This window comes from Gallinula chloropus (genome assembly GCF_964237585.1).
Source record: "Gallinula chloropus genome assembly, chromosome: 15".
Lineage (NCBI taxonomy): Eukaryota > Metazoa > Chordata > Aves > Gruiformes > Rallidae > Gallinula > Gallinula chloropus.
Window position 1 is genome coordinate 2,913,887 of NC_140100.1, and position 14,741 is coordinate 2,928,627.

Consider the following 14,741-nt stretch of genomic DNA (forward strand, 5'->3'; position numbering starts at 1 on the left):
AGCCGGTGACGCCCCGCGGAATGGAGGTTCCGGGGCCTGGAGCGGCCCGTGGAGGAGCTTTCCGGCTCCTCCGAGGAAAAGGGGCGGCCTGGCGCTCTCCAGAAACGCCCCGCCGGCCCCAGCGAGCCGCCGGAGCAGCCAGTTCACCTCCCCCCATGGGGCTGAGCAAGGCACCATCGGGAATAAGGGCCCGGAGCAGCCGAGGCTGGGGGGACGGGCTTGGCGGGCAGCCCCGCCCCGGAGCCGCTCAGCTCTCAGGCAGGAGGCAGCGCGGCAGAGGAGAAGCCCCCGGCTCGGTGCAGAGCCCAGAGGAGGGAGCCGGTGCAAGACAAGCTGCGGGGCCTGGGGAGGATGAGCTGGGGCTGCTCAGCCGTTTTTCCTTGGATTGGCCCCAGAGCCCCCCACAGACCCGTTCCCTCTCGTTGCTCCTCTTCGTGCCTTTCCCCATGAAGCTCAGCCAGCAGAGCCCTGGTAGCCCGGCTCTCCCTTTGTCATGTTCCTGCCTGCACACTGGCACCCTGGCCCCAGTGAAAACTGGGGGGGTAGGACCTAGAATGGTGCCCTGGATCCCAACAGCCTGCTACAAGAGCTGACCCATGGTAGAGGTTTCTTTTTTTTTAATTCAAAGGTTAAAAGTGCAGGGAGAGCAGGAAAATAAGCAGCAGGAAACGCTTGCCCAGGAGAAGGATTAAGGCCTTCAGGCTGCAGGGCTCTACAGTAGTCTCCTGTAGAGCAAGCGCAGCTACAGAAAAGGGCTGTGGCAGGAGCAGCCATCATGTGCCAGACATCTGTCCAGAAACGAAAAGGGAGGAGAAGATAGCAGATCCCCAGGGAAAGAGCCGTTACAGAGTCCAGGCTGGCACTGCTGGCACACAGTCCTTCCCCATCCGCCACTAAGGCAAAGCGGCAATGTCCAAGCCTGATGAACTTCAGCTCCTGCTCCAGAGCTCTGCTTCTGGGAAGCCAGTCACCTCTCCCACCTCACTGAAGGGCTGCATACCTTGTGTGAAAACTAGTTTGTATCTCATCCGAATGGGCTTCTAAGAGAGAAAGGAACAGAGAGAGGGGCACGTCATGGTTGCAGATTCCTGGGCCCTTTCAGCCTCACCACTCACAGCCTCACCACTCACAGCCTTGATTACCCTCTGAATAGGAGAGGAACACTTCATGTGGAGGTCTGCACAGAGCAAGACCTGGATCTTCATAAGGCCAGTGACTGGGAGACTTGTGCAGATCACCCAAGGGCACGCTTGGCAACCCAGGCCTGGCCAACCTTCTCAGGGATACTGATCCTCAGCCTCAGAATTATTCATAAATGCAGCAGAACTGCTGCCTATTGCTTGTGCCTTGAGTGACCTCATGTCCCATCAGCTGCAAACATCTGCACAGTGTCTACCAGAAGCCAGTGCTGCAGGTAGACTGAAGCAGAGCTGTGCAGGCCGCTGAAGCAACTGCTCATTCAGTCCTTCAGATTATGGCTCTGAAAAGCTGTTTCCGTGGGGAAAATGTCATCCCAGCACAGCCCAGGCTGCTGTGCATCTCCCCTGCATCTCCCAGCTAATAAAACTTCCCCATCTTTCATACAAATACCCCACCCATGGCAGAGATGTGCTGAGTGGAATGAATCCCCGCACATACCTTGTGCGGATTGGCAAGCAGCAGGACCTGGGATACCACGGTGGGGGGGAGAAGAGGGCTGAAGGCAGGCAGCTCAGAACTGGATGCTGGCTGTAACTTTATTTTCATGGTCTGAAAGAGAAAACAAAAGCAATGGGGTTTTTGGTTCATCCTGAAAAGGGCTGGGAGTATTACCAAGACACAGAGTTGGTTAAAGGTATGTCAACCAGCTCCTGTCATTCAATGAAATGCGTGACCCTCCACAGCCTGCACCTAAAGGCAGGTGGCCCCACCTGGAGTGTTGTGTCCAATTCTGGGCTCCCTGGTATAAAAAGGAGAAGGATCTCCTTGAGAGAGTCCAAAGAAGGGCTACGAAGACAATTAAGGGCCTGGAACATCTCCCCTGTGAGGGAAGGCTGAGTGAGCTGGGACTGTTCTGTCTTGAGAAGACTAAGGGGGGACCTAATTAATGTTTATAAATATCTTAAGCATGGGATGCAGGGGGAATCAGCCAGCCCCTTCTCAGTGTCTGTGGGGACAGGACAAGGGGCAATGGCTGCAAATTGGAGCACAGGAAGTTCCACACCAACACGGGGAAGAACTTTTACACAGTGAGGGTGAGGGAGCCCTGGGACAGGCTGCCAAGGGGGGTGTGGAGTCTCCATCTCTGGAGAGATTCCAGCCCTGTCTGGATGCTGAACTGTGCAATATGAGCTGTGGAGCTGCTTTGGCAAGGGGTTGGACCCGATGGGCTCTCCAGGTCCCTTCCAACCTCTGTGATTCTGTGATTCCTAAACAGACAATTATGTGCTGCACATGTACAGGCAGGACTCACTTTTACCCAGTGTAAAAGTGAGGTAAGGAGGCAAAAGCAGTGTGTCTGGAGCCCTCTCTGGCTGTCTCAAGGCCAGGGATATACTCTGAAGCAGACACCAGGGCCACAGACACCACCTTCACCATTCAGACAAAGCGAGCCATGCAATTACCAATGAGCAAGTCAAATCCTGAGCAAGAAGCGATGAGCCTTCTCAGGACACCTCTGCATAGTCCCACTCTCATCTACTCATCATAGGCTTCTCACCTTTGGGACTGCAGCCTGGAACGCTATCTTCTTAATTGGTAGAGCTGATGTGCTCAGCATGGAAAGGACCATCACCAGCACATCTGGTCGGCCAGGAGCTGGGTCTCTGGAGAAGTGGAGCATAGCCTTGAAACCATACCTGTCGTACACAGTGAGAGGACAGATACTGCCTGCCGGAGACAAAAGGAGAATCAGACACAAAGCATGGATTCCCCTCCCATCTGAGGGCCAAACAGCCAAGACATGACACACTTTTACTTCCTCTAGTGAACTCACAGACCAAGCAGCATAGGGCACCTGCCTGTGATTTACATTTCACCTCTAAAGTAAAGGAATCTGAGTGTCTACATTAGAGAATTAGCAGTTAGGACTTCAGTAGTCAGCTGGAGAGGTCAGGTAGGAATCCGATACAGCAATGATGGGAAAAGCAAAATGCAACTCTAAGCACATACGAGACTTGGCCCCTTCTCACCACTGCCTGGTAAATCCACATCTGGCTATCACCATCCAGCCCTTCCAAAACCTGGTAAATCCTTCACTTGAGAGAGGGAGAGACAATTGGGTCAGAACGTCTTTGCCCCTGTCCTCTTCCAGAAGTAGCGATGACCAAGGCTCTGAGACACTGGGGTGCCACACTGGGGTGCCACTCCATCAGCTGGTTGCAGGACTGGGCCAAACAGTGTTGAATTCAAAAGCAGAGGTGGAAAGGACAGCTCTGCTTTAGGAAGTGGGACAACTCCCACTCACAAATTTCTCTTAAGCCTCTGGAGCAGGACTGCTTGAAGCTTGATTTAAAGGTGCTAAGGACAAAAAGTTTAGAAGCACATTACGTAGATGAGCCTGGACAGGAAACTCCTGACTACCAAGTAGGGAGGACAAGGATGTTTCCATGGTACGACCCCTAGCACTTGCTCAAATTCTCAGAACAGTCATTACTTCTCTCCAGCCGACCCACACAGCGTGAAGCTACTTTGGCTTGCTCCCCCGCAAAAATCACAGAAGAGCTCTAGTAAGCCTCTAGTAAGCAGAGCTGGGGCATGGAAATCGTTGCACTTACTCGGTGTAATTGAAATTAAAGGGACAAAAAGGTTTTCTAGAGAAGCATCGTGGGAAGCGGGATACAAAGAGGCAACAGGCTTCAGATCGTAGCCTAGGCCGAAGAATGAAGCATCTGCCATTGAGCTATTTGGAAGATCTGGGAAGGGCAATTTCATTGGTGATAAATCCCTGGAAAGAAAAGCATGTAGAAAGCTTGTATTAACTGGGGAGACTACATGGTACATACCATCTTCTGTTGTGTCCATTTGTGTTCCTAATCCCTCATCCCTTACAGGTATAAAGAAAGCACAAGCTTACACTCCGAGTTCTTGAGAAATTTGAAAACTGTCTCTATTTTACAGGGAAGAAGCCACAGTTTCAGCATTCATTAAGGCAGACTTTGATTTCTGTTATTAATGCAAAACTGTTTCAGGGCTTTGGAATGCTACCCTCCCTATGCACAGACTCTCTGGAGCTCTAGCCAGTGAGATCAAAACAGGTTCTAGCTCAAAGACAATGCAGGAATCTCTGCTAAAATTTCTTGAGCTGTATTATGTCAGACTGAATAAGAATATTTTAATGGTCACCTGCTCTGAAGATCTGTGGATGATTAACTCAGTTCACAAACTTAGGCTTCCACTGAAGGCCTGGACACTACTTTGCCACAGCCTGAAGAAAGCTGGGCAAAGTATTTTTTGAGTCACAGGTTATGATAAAAACACCTGACTGCAAGGCTTTCGTTCCTATAGCTCAAGATCACCTCATTACTAACCCATGGGATTTGTCTCCCCAAGTTTCTGACCCTTGGAAGGTCCTAGTGTGCAGTTACACAAAGCGCAATTAAGAGGTGTGTAACTGCTGTGTAAGAGCCTGTGTGCAGGTGGATAGGTTGCCATCACTAGCTGGTTGTAGTGGAAAGCTTTTCCTAAACCTCACTGCTGTAAAACAGTATTCTTCATCTCCAAAGTCACACTGCATTATGCAGAGTTTGCTTACAAGGATAACATCTTGGTCCTGGATGGTGGAGAGAGCTGATCAACCAGGCTGTGAACTTCATTCTTCTCTGAACAGCTGTCTTCCCAGCTCTCCTGCAGTTCCAGCGTTTGAACAGCACTTACTATTTCACCATATCCATTCTGTAGAGCAGCCTGAAAAACAAGGTGCTTCTGGTTCCTGCTATGCAGCAAAAAGTCAGACCTGTTCCACTGAAAAGAATCTCATTTTTTAATAACACTACTTAGATATAAATACAAGTAATCTGGCTGCAAACCACAACCAAGAAATTAATTGCTAATAAAAAATGAGGGTAGCAGTATCCCCTCAGAATAGGGTAGTGTTTAAAAAGGCTGCCAGAGAAAGCCAGGAGATCAAGAATCCTGCTTGACTTTTGTCCTTTGTAGCTTACAGACATACCTGACAATCGCTCAGCTCTGCTAAGCCAAAATCGGGTGGTGGTTTCTGCACAACAGGGGAGTTGCTGAGACCTAAGAAAGATGTCAAAAAGCCACTGATCACTTAGAGAAAACGAGGGGTTCCCAAAGGTTCTTCCTTTGTGGCCTAACAGCAGTGTGATTAAAGAAACCACACTCTTGAAAGCTTATGACCCTGGCTGAAAGGGTCTGCCTTCTCTCAGGACCGACACTAACATCAAAGCTCCCCTATTTTAATTAAACACCCCAAACTCTAGTAACAAGGCTAACACTGTGCCGAGTTCCACATACAAACCTAATGCCTTGAGCTCCTCATCGAGCAGACAGGTAGAGGTTGTGCTGCCATGGCGGGAAACGGTGCTTACGTCTGCAAATTCGTCTGCAGGAGCCTGGGATGTCGCCTCCAGTTCGGAGAAGTCGATCAGTGTGTAGCTCTTCATGCGCCTGGGGGCTGGCCGGCATTCTTTGGAAACAGCAGAAAGAGTTAAGAAGAAACCTCCCAAGAGGGCCAGTGTGTGTGTGGGTGCAGGCATGACCGAAAGGACTCATAGGTGAAGAGCTGCAGGAGTACTTTCTATCAACCACATGTAAAAGAAAGTGATGGTTACATAATAGTTTTCCTGTATTACAGGATTTTCCTCTACATTTATGCTCCAAGAGGTGCTTCCCTTCCAAGCTCCACTCGTACATGACATGCAGGAGCAGAGCTACCATGGAACGCTGCAGGATGCTCCTTACCTGCTGCATCAGCAGAGCTGATGACTGAACCTCCTCCACCACCATCTTCATGGCAGGCTACAACCTGCCTGTACTGCCTGAGTGCCTGTGTGAGCCTGTCGTTGGCCTGCAGTATCTCAGCTGGAAAATGAGAGATAAAACAAAATATTAATGTTCTAAGATGAGGGTGAGTTTCATGGCACTCCAAACTGCTCATAAGAAAGGGATGGTGCATCTCAGGACTTGCCTGGGGCGAAGACTATTGAGGCAATCCACCATAAGCTCCTGACTAGCTTTTCATTTAATTTCATTTCCTCATATGACCCTCCTCAGTGTATTTCTTAAGAAATTAAAAATTATTTTCCCTTCTTTGTTGATAGACAGGGAGAACTTCAATCTCTGTAGAGAAAAGACCTCAAAAGCCTTCAGTTGTCTGAATATCACAACTCCAAAACCTCTGAAAAACCACCTTGGCTGGAAGAAACTGGAGTTGCTGTTTATTTTTGAGCTCCAAATGAAAATTAACAGCTTCCTCAGAGAGGAGTGGGAGGAGACTTACCCCACTTCCCATGCATGTGGTTTAAAGGTGACAGTTGCCAGCAGGGTAGCAAGTGCCTAAGCATCCCCCCCTCTCAGAGCAAGGGAATCCCCAGCTGTCAAAGGAAAGGTAGACAAACTTAACCACAAAGACATCTAAAGATGGTGCTGGCTCTTACCTAGAGCCTCATCATCATCAACTGTCTCACTGGCAAGGCGAAAGAGCTGTGGCCTGAGCTTCTCACAGCGCTGAAACACAGTCTGTGGAAGGAAACAGTTCCTGTCATTGCTCGGAGAGATCCCAGACAATCCCACACATCCCTGTCCCTGTGACCACCTGTAATTGCTGATACACCTAGAACAGGAAGGTACACCCTGCCCAGGTCCAGACAAAGCATATCAATGAATCACAGAATCAGTGCTGTGTCTTGCTGCACTCTTAAAAAAATCTACCTGGAGATAGAGCCACCCTAACAAGGGGGCTTTGCTGGGATCTCCTCTGCAATCACATCCTCTCCATGAACACAAGTGTAAGACAGATCAGTGTAAGATTACCCAAAGTATGCAGGAGTGAATAGATGGATTACTGTACTTGGAGGGAAGTATTACGACTGTCAGTTGCAACTACCATCAGACAATGCAAAGCCACTTCTGTCCCATTCCACTTCTGAAAGTAAGGTCTCTTCCATCTACAGCAGCAGCCCTCCCCAGAGGGACTACCTACAAACTGGCATCACATACAGCCACAGGAGAAGTTCTTGCCTACAAAAATGCAGTTATTTTAACTCCACTGGTAGGCACCCCAGTGGAGTTTCAGATGTTTGAAGGACATAAAGCTATTCTGACAGCCCTATCAGTGACATCAAACGTTTCCTCAATTCACTGATATGTAGCAGGAGCAGCAGCAGACCAGTGAGCTCTGGGCAGAAAAAGAGGAATCACAGAAAGTAAAACACAAGCTTTGAGCTCCTCTGGTCAGATCTCATCACACCCACCTAACCATGCTCCCCTAATCAAGGGGATTCCCGTGTGTTAATGCTGCTACAGGAGGAAGAACCATTTCCCCTAAGATCCTACAAGAAGAGCAACTAACCTGGACAGAAACTCAAACCAAAACTCAAACCAGCACAGCAGGAGCCAGTTCCATTCCAACTTCCCTTACACTGATGGGAGGGACCGTTACTCATCAAACATGCTGGAAACAGTTTGCTGTGGCAATGCTGGCTCCCTGGCAGAAGTTGAGTGCACTGTGCTGCCCTTTGAATCCTGTTGCCCTGGGCCCTCCCAGCCACAGACAGCCAAAAGAACCTCTTCTGCAGGAAAAAGAGCATTTACCTGCAGGGTCTCCTGGTCACATTTGGATAATTCCTGTCTCTTGTAGTTTTCCAGTAATTCGTCCATACGTTTAACACTCTCAGAAACTTCACTGATGGTATTTGCTCTTCTGGACATCTTAGCTGATTTTTCTTGTTCCTTTTGATGAAAAATGAAACAAAAGTAGATCATGATTTAACTAATACAGATACGGCACGTGCTTGGCTGGGTCACTCTGGATGACACTTGTTAGGGAGTTGCTTCCTACTAATATCTTATTGCAGGTAGAAGAGGTACAAAGCACTTGCCCCCACAGCTCCATTATCAGGGCTGCACTACACTTCTCTGTCAAGGGTGAAGATGGAAACCTCCTGCCCTTCTCAGGACATGCTGGCCACGGTGCTGGTGCATAAGAATTCATATCATCACAGGCACAAGCAAGACTTGAGAATTAAAAGTTGGAAGTCCATGGCTTCTGCCTTGCAGAAGGTCCCTCTCAAAACAACTGCAGGGATTTTCTTTACCTCAGTCCAAATCTCCTGTTTATGCAGAGAACTGGGGTGCCCTTTCAGATGGACAGTGAAAACAGCCACTCCAGATATGCACACACACCACTGTAGAAAAGAGGCAGATGTGGCTTTTTCCCACCTGGGAACTGAGTTTATTTTGGAAACTTTCTATCACCAATGCAGTACTACTGCCGGGATCCCACGGAGGTGGAAGTGTCCTGCCACACATCCTGCTGGGCACGAGTATTCCCTCTTCCTGCAATGGCATATTTTAGGGAAACAAAACAACCACCCCCCATGCTGTAACTCTGGAATAACAAATAGTGAAACTTATCCCTCCTCTGGGACAGTTTGATCAGTTCACCTGAGACTGACATCACGACAGGGTTCCTTCCCATTGCCACCTCTTGCTGTTCCCTTTAGTAGCAGTAAGGTAGCAGGCACTACAGAGGCCAGGTATAGAGGGCACACTACAAAATCGAATTGCCAAGCCCCCTCCCTCCCTTCCCAGCTCCAAATACAGCTTCTGACCCAAGGAGCTCCCTACCTCTTTAATTACGCTCTTGATCAGACGGTTGGCAGCCTGCAGGTCTTCAGGGTGGTTGCTTTTTAGAAGCCTTGCTAAGAGCTGTTGAGGGGAGAGCATCAGACAGTGGTGAGCGGTGGTTTCTGGGCACTGTACTACAGGCACACATCACATAAGAGCAAGTCTTGAGAGACACCCAGCGTCAGAACAGTTTCTATAATCCTGGAAATATGTGGGCTCATGTCCCATCATCTAATCCAGATTATATTGCTGCTTCTTACAGCTGCCTGCACGTACTGTTTGCCCATTTGGGCCAGAACTTCTGTAAGACTCAGAGGAACCCTTGGACAAATTTAATAGAAACTGATGTTTTTGTTTAAAAAAGTTTCACTTTTTCCTAAGTAGACATTTCTGACAAAGCATCATAGAATTCTGTAGCTGTTGTACAGCAGGAAGTGTTGGCATTATTCTGAAGATGGTTCATCTGAAGCAGCAAAAGCTCCCACAATACAACTGAGTCTGTTTTCTCATCAGCAGAAACCAGGGTAGGGGGGGAGTAGACATGAAAACCTTAATGTTTACCTTGGATTTCTCTTCATCTGTGTCAAAAATGGAATTCTGAGGCCTCGGAGAAGGGGGAGGTAAAATTTTATCTTCTGGCAATTTAGGGTCTTCTTTCACAATCCCTGGAATGGGTAACAATATTGGTTCAGTGATCCCCGAGAGGATAAAACACCGATGCTCAATGGTGCACTGGATTTTGCTCCTATTTCCTTCACCCTGCCAGACAAAAGACTTCCCTTTCTCCCTTGAATTAAGCATAGGCCACATGAGATTTTCAGGGTAGAATACAAAATTGGGATGTGCTGAGCTCCCTCTGGGTGAATGGCTGAAATTCTCCCATAGCAAGAGCACTGGGAACACACCGGTACTGACCTCAGAGCACGTGTGATTGCCACTGTCACTGCAACCACAAAACACAGGGCATCAAACAGACACAACCGAATACAGCAGCCCTGTGGAGCACCCTCACCCCGTTTCCGGGGCTGTGGCAACAGCCCAACCCGCAGCTGCACTGTACAAGGGGAAGGGAGTGATGGCAAGGAAGCCTCCAGCAGCAGGACTTGGAGGAAGGCTTGCAAAGCCATTTGATGCTCAGAGATGCATAAAGCATCTATGGGAATTCCCTAGTTCCCCTGAACTTCCACAGAAATATCATGGTACTTTCTTAGTTCAACTATAGAACTCAGTGCCTGGGGTATTAAGATGGAATTGGACAAATTGCTGGATCATGGTACCATTACAGACCATTAAATACACCAGAGTGGATGAAAAATCCAGCTCAGGATCTCTCTGAACCCATCCCTCATAATCCTGGGAGAGCATTCCAGGGCAAAGATCTCTCACAGCTTGTCCTGTAGCTCTTCCCTGCGCAACAGTGGTGAGCATTGTGTGACCAGAGGGACAAGGGTAGCCTGATCTTTGACTCAACAAAGCTGTTCTTTGGTAAATCTCTTCAAACAGTTACATGCACCCGTTAAGTACCCCAACAGCCTTGTAAGCCTGGCCTTTGTCCTTCTCTCCCTACCACATTTAATGAAAAAAGCTGAGTCACAAATTAAAGAGGACAGATATCTGTGGTCTGAAGCCATGTGACTTGGAAGGCTAAAAAGGAAACTGAAATAACAGAACTAAACCTTGTTTCTTCAGCATCTGATAAGCATCCCGGATTTTAACTTCCTGAGGAAACCAGACTGTCCAACTGAATATTATTTCTGTGACTCTTGACTTGACTTTTTCTGAAGACCAGGTTCCATAGTACTGAAAGCAAACCAAAAAAAGTAAAGTAAGACAAAAAAAGGCTAAAACCCAAACAATTAGTGCCAGATATGGCGTGTGGGTCTGGCCCCGAGCAGAGACAGAGTAGCACATGGATTCCCACGTTGTCAACTGTGTATCTTGTGGTATAAGAAACAGTGGGTGAAGTGTGGCTGTAAATACAAGGAGCACTACTAAGTGTGATAGTTATATGAATATTATATGGCAATCAAAGTGGAACCCTTTCCAAACTTCTCTGATTAGTTACTGAATCTGAAACCAAAAGTAGGCTCTTTTAGTGCTTCACTTTATACGTTTCCCTTAACAGCCAGACCCAGGGAAATGGAAACAGAACAAAATGAGAAGGGAAAGTTAGTGGTTTTTTTCAGCACCTGGATGTTCTCTGTGGCTTCTCTCATTCCTGCCTCTCAGCACTCACTTTAATCTATTACAAAAACATCAAGAAGAATGACAAAAGCCACACACAGACCTCCAAATCACCAGGCATTTTTAACTCATTAAATGATACCTGTTCTGCCAAAATAGCAAGCAAAACTCTCTGTGGCAATATATTCTTTAAACTGTGTTGCTTCACTGAAATGCCTTTACCAAACCTGGGACTGAATGAGGCTTTGCTGTTCAGCTAAACGTCTCTCTCCAATCAGCTTTCTGCACCTCTGCTGTCAAGATGATGTAATGGAAAGTGAAGCCTGTATGAGCAGTAGACGTGTGCAGGACCCACTGAAAAGGGGAATCGATTACCAAGCTGCTCAGAAGGGTATTTAAGAAAGTTCCAGACCTGGTATTTAGGTGCAGGGAGGAACAAGGCATGAAAATCACTCGGTCTCTCATAAAACAGGTCTCTGTTTTTCATTGTGAGAGGCAGCACCAGAGGAACCCGGTGCATCCACTGAACTCACAGCTCACTCAGCTTCTCAAACTCAACTTCTCATTTCTGACGGCTGCTGCTTTTCTTAGGAGGCAGAGGCTGCACTCAGAAGCAGAGTGCTCCACAGCAGGGAGCAGGGATGAAGACACTGAGTATTTTGTGAGGCAGGGAAGTGGAGCAGTGGGAAGGGACTGTGCAGCTCCCACACCAGCTATGCTGATCCCTGCCATCGCTGCCTGAAGGCTGGGAGCTCTCTGCCCGACCTTCAGGACACCCTCAGCACGAGCTCAAAAGAGCTGCACGAATGCATGACTGTCACAGGATGGTGAGGTGAGTGCTGCACAGGGGCTGCACCAGTGCTGCCGAAGCCCAGTCCCCCGCTGCCACTAACCTGGACCTTCCTATTGACCAGGACCCAAACCCAGGCTAACCTTTGGCAGCAGAAAGGAACAAGGAGAGCAGCTGGAGCACAAGAGTTTGAGGACAGAGTCTAAAAAACCACAGGAGAGGCTCTGGGCAGCACCTGGCATCTCTGTCTTCTGCTGTTCCCTGACCACAGTTCTGTAAATCATCAGGAGGCAAAAGGGCCACAGAATGAGTCATCACAGGCCCCTCCAGTGTCTCTGACTGTCCCAGCAGAGTTGGGAGAAGCCATAAGGAAGCAGCTTTTCATGGAAAGAGACCCCAGCTTACATCTTGTACTGGGGGATTCACATCCAGTCCCTGTGCTTGGAGGCACAGAAGCAGAGCAGAATTTGTTCTATGTGAGATTAGTCCTAAGTTTTCATATCCAGCACAAAATGAACAGTGTGTCCCACCTGCAATGTCCAGGATAACCACAGCCACCTACCTTTGGGGAAAGCACTTTAATCAGCTCATTCAGAAACCTGAATTTTGCTATTTCATTGTGAAACCTTTCACCACAGTTATTCACACAGGTCTCTAGCACCTGCAGAAAACAAAACAGAGCCAAACAGAAAGGGTACATAAAGGTCTTGGCGAATTTCTTTAAAGCTTTGCCATTATAACACTAAACCCTGGCACTGCATTCACAAATACAAGGAATTTGTGCAGAAAAAAAAATCTATTTTTCCTTCATCCAACCTTAAGCAGCACGTTTCACACCATCTGCTCTGTGCTACCTATCACTAACAACTTTTGGGCCACTGGCCCTGTGGTGGGGCCACTGGCCCTGTGGTGGGGCCACTGGCCAAACAAGAGATGCAGACCACTGAAACACCTCAGCAGAATGACGTGGGAAGGAAGAACAGCAGTTACTCCCTCCATTGTACCCTGGTTTCTGTATTTCTTGTGCAATAGAAAGTTAAAAGGGAGACACATCCCAGAGAAAAAGAAAGGAAGAGGCATCTAGGAGAAAAAGAAGAGACAGCTATACTCTCTCTACCCCCCAAACTCAAATTCCAAGTTACAGCTGCATCTCTTCCCATGTGGATGAACACTTACTGTGAGAGCATGGAGAGCTTCCACCTCCTGAGGTGACTGTATTTTATGTGCCAGCAGCCTCGGTGCAAGCGACGGGCTGGGGAGTAGCAGAAGCAAGTCAGACAATGCACAAGCTCCCAAGAAAAACACCTGCTGTTAACTTTTCCCTGCAGAGAAGAGCAACTGCCGGATCCACAACCTGCTACCTCAGGCACCCTTCCCCTGGCAGAGAGCTGGCCGGGGGCATGGACACATGCAAGGGGCGAGAGATGGATTAAAGCAGCTTGTGGGACACCACTGCTGTCCTCCAGCTATGTCCAGAGGGTGGGAAGCCAGCTGGGGGAGGCTGGGGTCTGGGCAAGCACAGGGAAATGGGAGTCATGTCTCTCAGTCACAGGAGCTTTGATTCACAGCCCGGCCCAGCCTGCTGACCGCTCCTGTGCCCACACGCTGCTGCCAGACTATGGGCTCTGAATGCGCTGGCGTCTGCTCCAGAGAAAGAGATGTTCAGTAAGCTCTGGCAGGTCATTTGTTCAGTCAGTTCCTGCTCCTTCCCACAGAGCCAAGACTGTCAGCTGGAAGGCTGGAACATCCCAGTGGAGATCTCCCATCTCTGTGAAGGGAAAAGCTCACCAAGGGCCACCCCCGCTCCCCCCAGAACCCCATGGCCAGTATCCAGTATCCTCGCCCAGTCTCCCACGAGGCTGCTGAAGGCACAGTGCAGGACCTGCAGCAATGGGTGGTGGAGCCCCTTCCTAGACATAACTTCCACCACATTGACACACACCTCTCTGCAGCTTATACATCTTGTACGGGCACTCTGAGGAGCAGCAGAACCCATCGAGCACTCATACCCCTCTCCAGGCTCCCCATGCTGCAGCTTACAGGTCTCTCACACACACACACACCCCACACACCCCCCCGCAGCCAGGAGAGCAGCTCAGAGCCAGCCACACAGCCCGGAGCGAACACAAAGAAGTGTCTGTCTGCCTTACCCTTCTATGTCGGCGTTCACCTGGTCACAGAATCGCTGGATGCATTCCCAGTTTTCCTCTGGGATACTTGGGTCAGTGGCTTTGTCTTAGAAGAAAGAAGAATAAAAGAAAAGCCAGCCTGAGTGCAAGGGGGTGGCACAGGGCAGGAAGCAGCTCGGGCTTCAGAGGCAGAAATGGAAGACATGGGACGAGCAGGAAGCAGCTGTTACCAAAAACCTGCCCAAAAACACCATCCTGAGCACACTCTCGTATAAAGAGTCAAAGTCAGGCGGGAACTGAGGTGTTCAAAGCAGCAACAGCACGAGGAAACTGCTAAAAAATCACTCGTGGGCAGCTCTGGCAGGACCAGGCTGCAAACCAGGACCACTGGCGTGGTTTAGCCTCTTGCAACAGGGCTGCAGGAGTGCCCGTCCCAAAGCTCTGCCTGCACGGCTGAACTGAGGGGAAACAAGGCTTTTTCGGCTTTACCTGCTCCCCAGTCAGGCACTCAAACAGCTTTGGAAGGCTGAGGAAGGACAGGAGGGATGGGGAGCAAAAGAGACACAGCAGGGTGAAACAGCACCCGTAAACATCACCCTAAAGGGACTGTGTGGAGGAGACAGACCCTTCCCCGCGGGTCTCAAGGTGCTCCGGTGCCACCCCCGCGGTCCCTGCTGGTCCCCAGCCCCACTCACTGAGCCACTGCTCCAGCTCCCCGCTGCCGGCCATGGACTCCCGCTCCGCTCCGCCCCACCGCCAGCAGGAAGCGGATCCACCCGCCGCCGCTCCTTGCGTGCTGCTGCTCAGCCCTGCGGGAAGCCCACGCGAGTTTTCATGGCGTGGAAGTG

General features: G+C 49.4%; 1 protein-coding gene across 1 annotated transcript; it reads right to left on the bottom strand.

Moving 5' to 3' along the window:
- Positions 1-645: 645 nt before the first annotated feature.
- Positions 646-14,622, bottom strand: GGA2 (golgi associated, gamma adaptin ear containing, ARF binding protein 2; the record flags this gene model as incomplete). The annotated part of the gene is made up of 17 exons (XM_084271282.1): positions 646-1,040; positions 1,639-1,749; positions 2,699-2,868; positions 3,756-3,925; positions 4,733-4,884; positions 5,150-5,220; positions 5,462-5,629; positions 5,905-6,024; positions 6,600-6,681; positions 7,756-7,893; positions 8,791-8,871; positions 9,352-9,455; positions 10,467-10,590; positions 12,327-12,425; positions 12,941-13,016; positions 13,915-13,999; positions 14,589-14,622. 17 exons carry the CDS (start codon positions 14,620-14,622, stop codon positions 930-932), a joined length of 1,896 nt encoding a protein of 631 aa, XP_084127408.1. The 3' UTR covers positions 646-929.
- Positions 14,623-14,741: the final 119 nt, after the last annotated feature.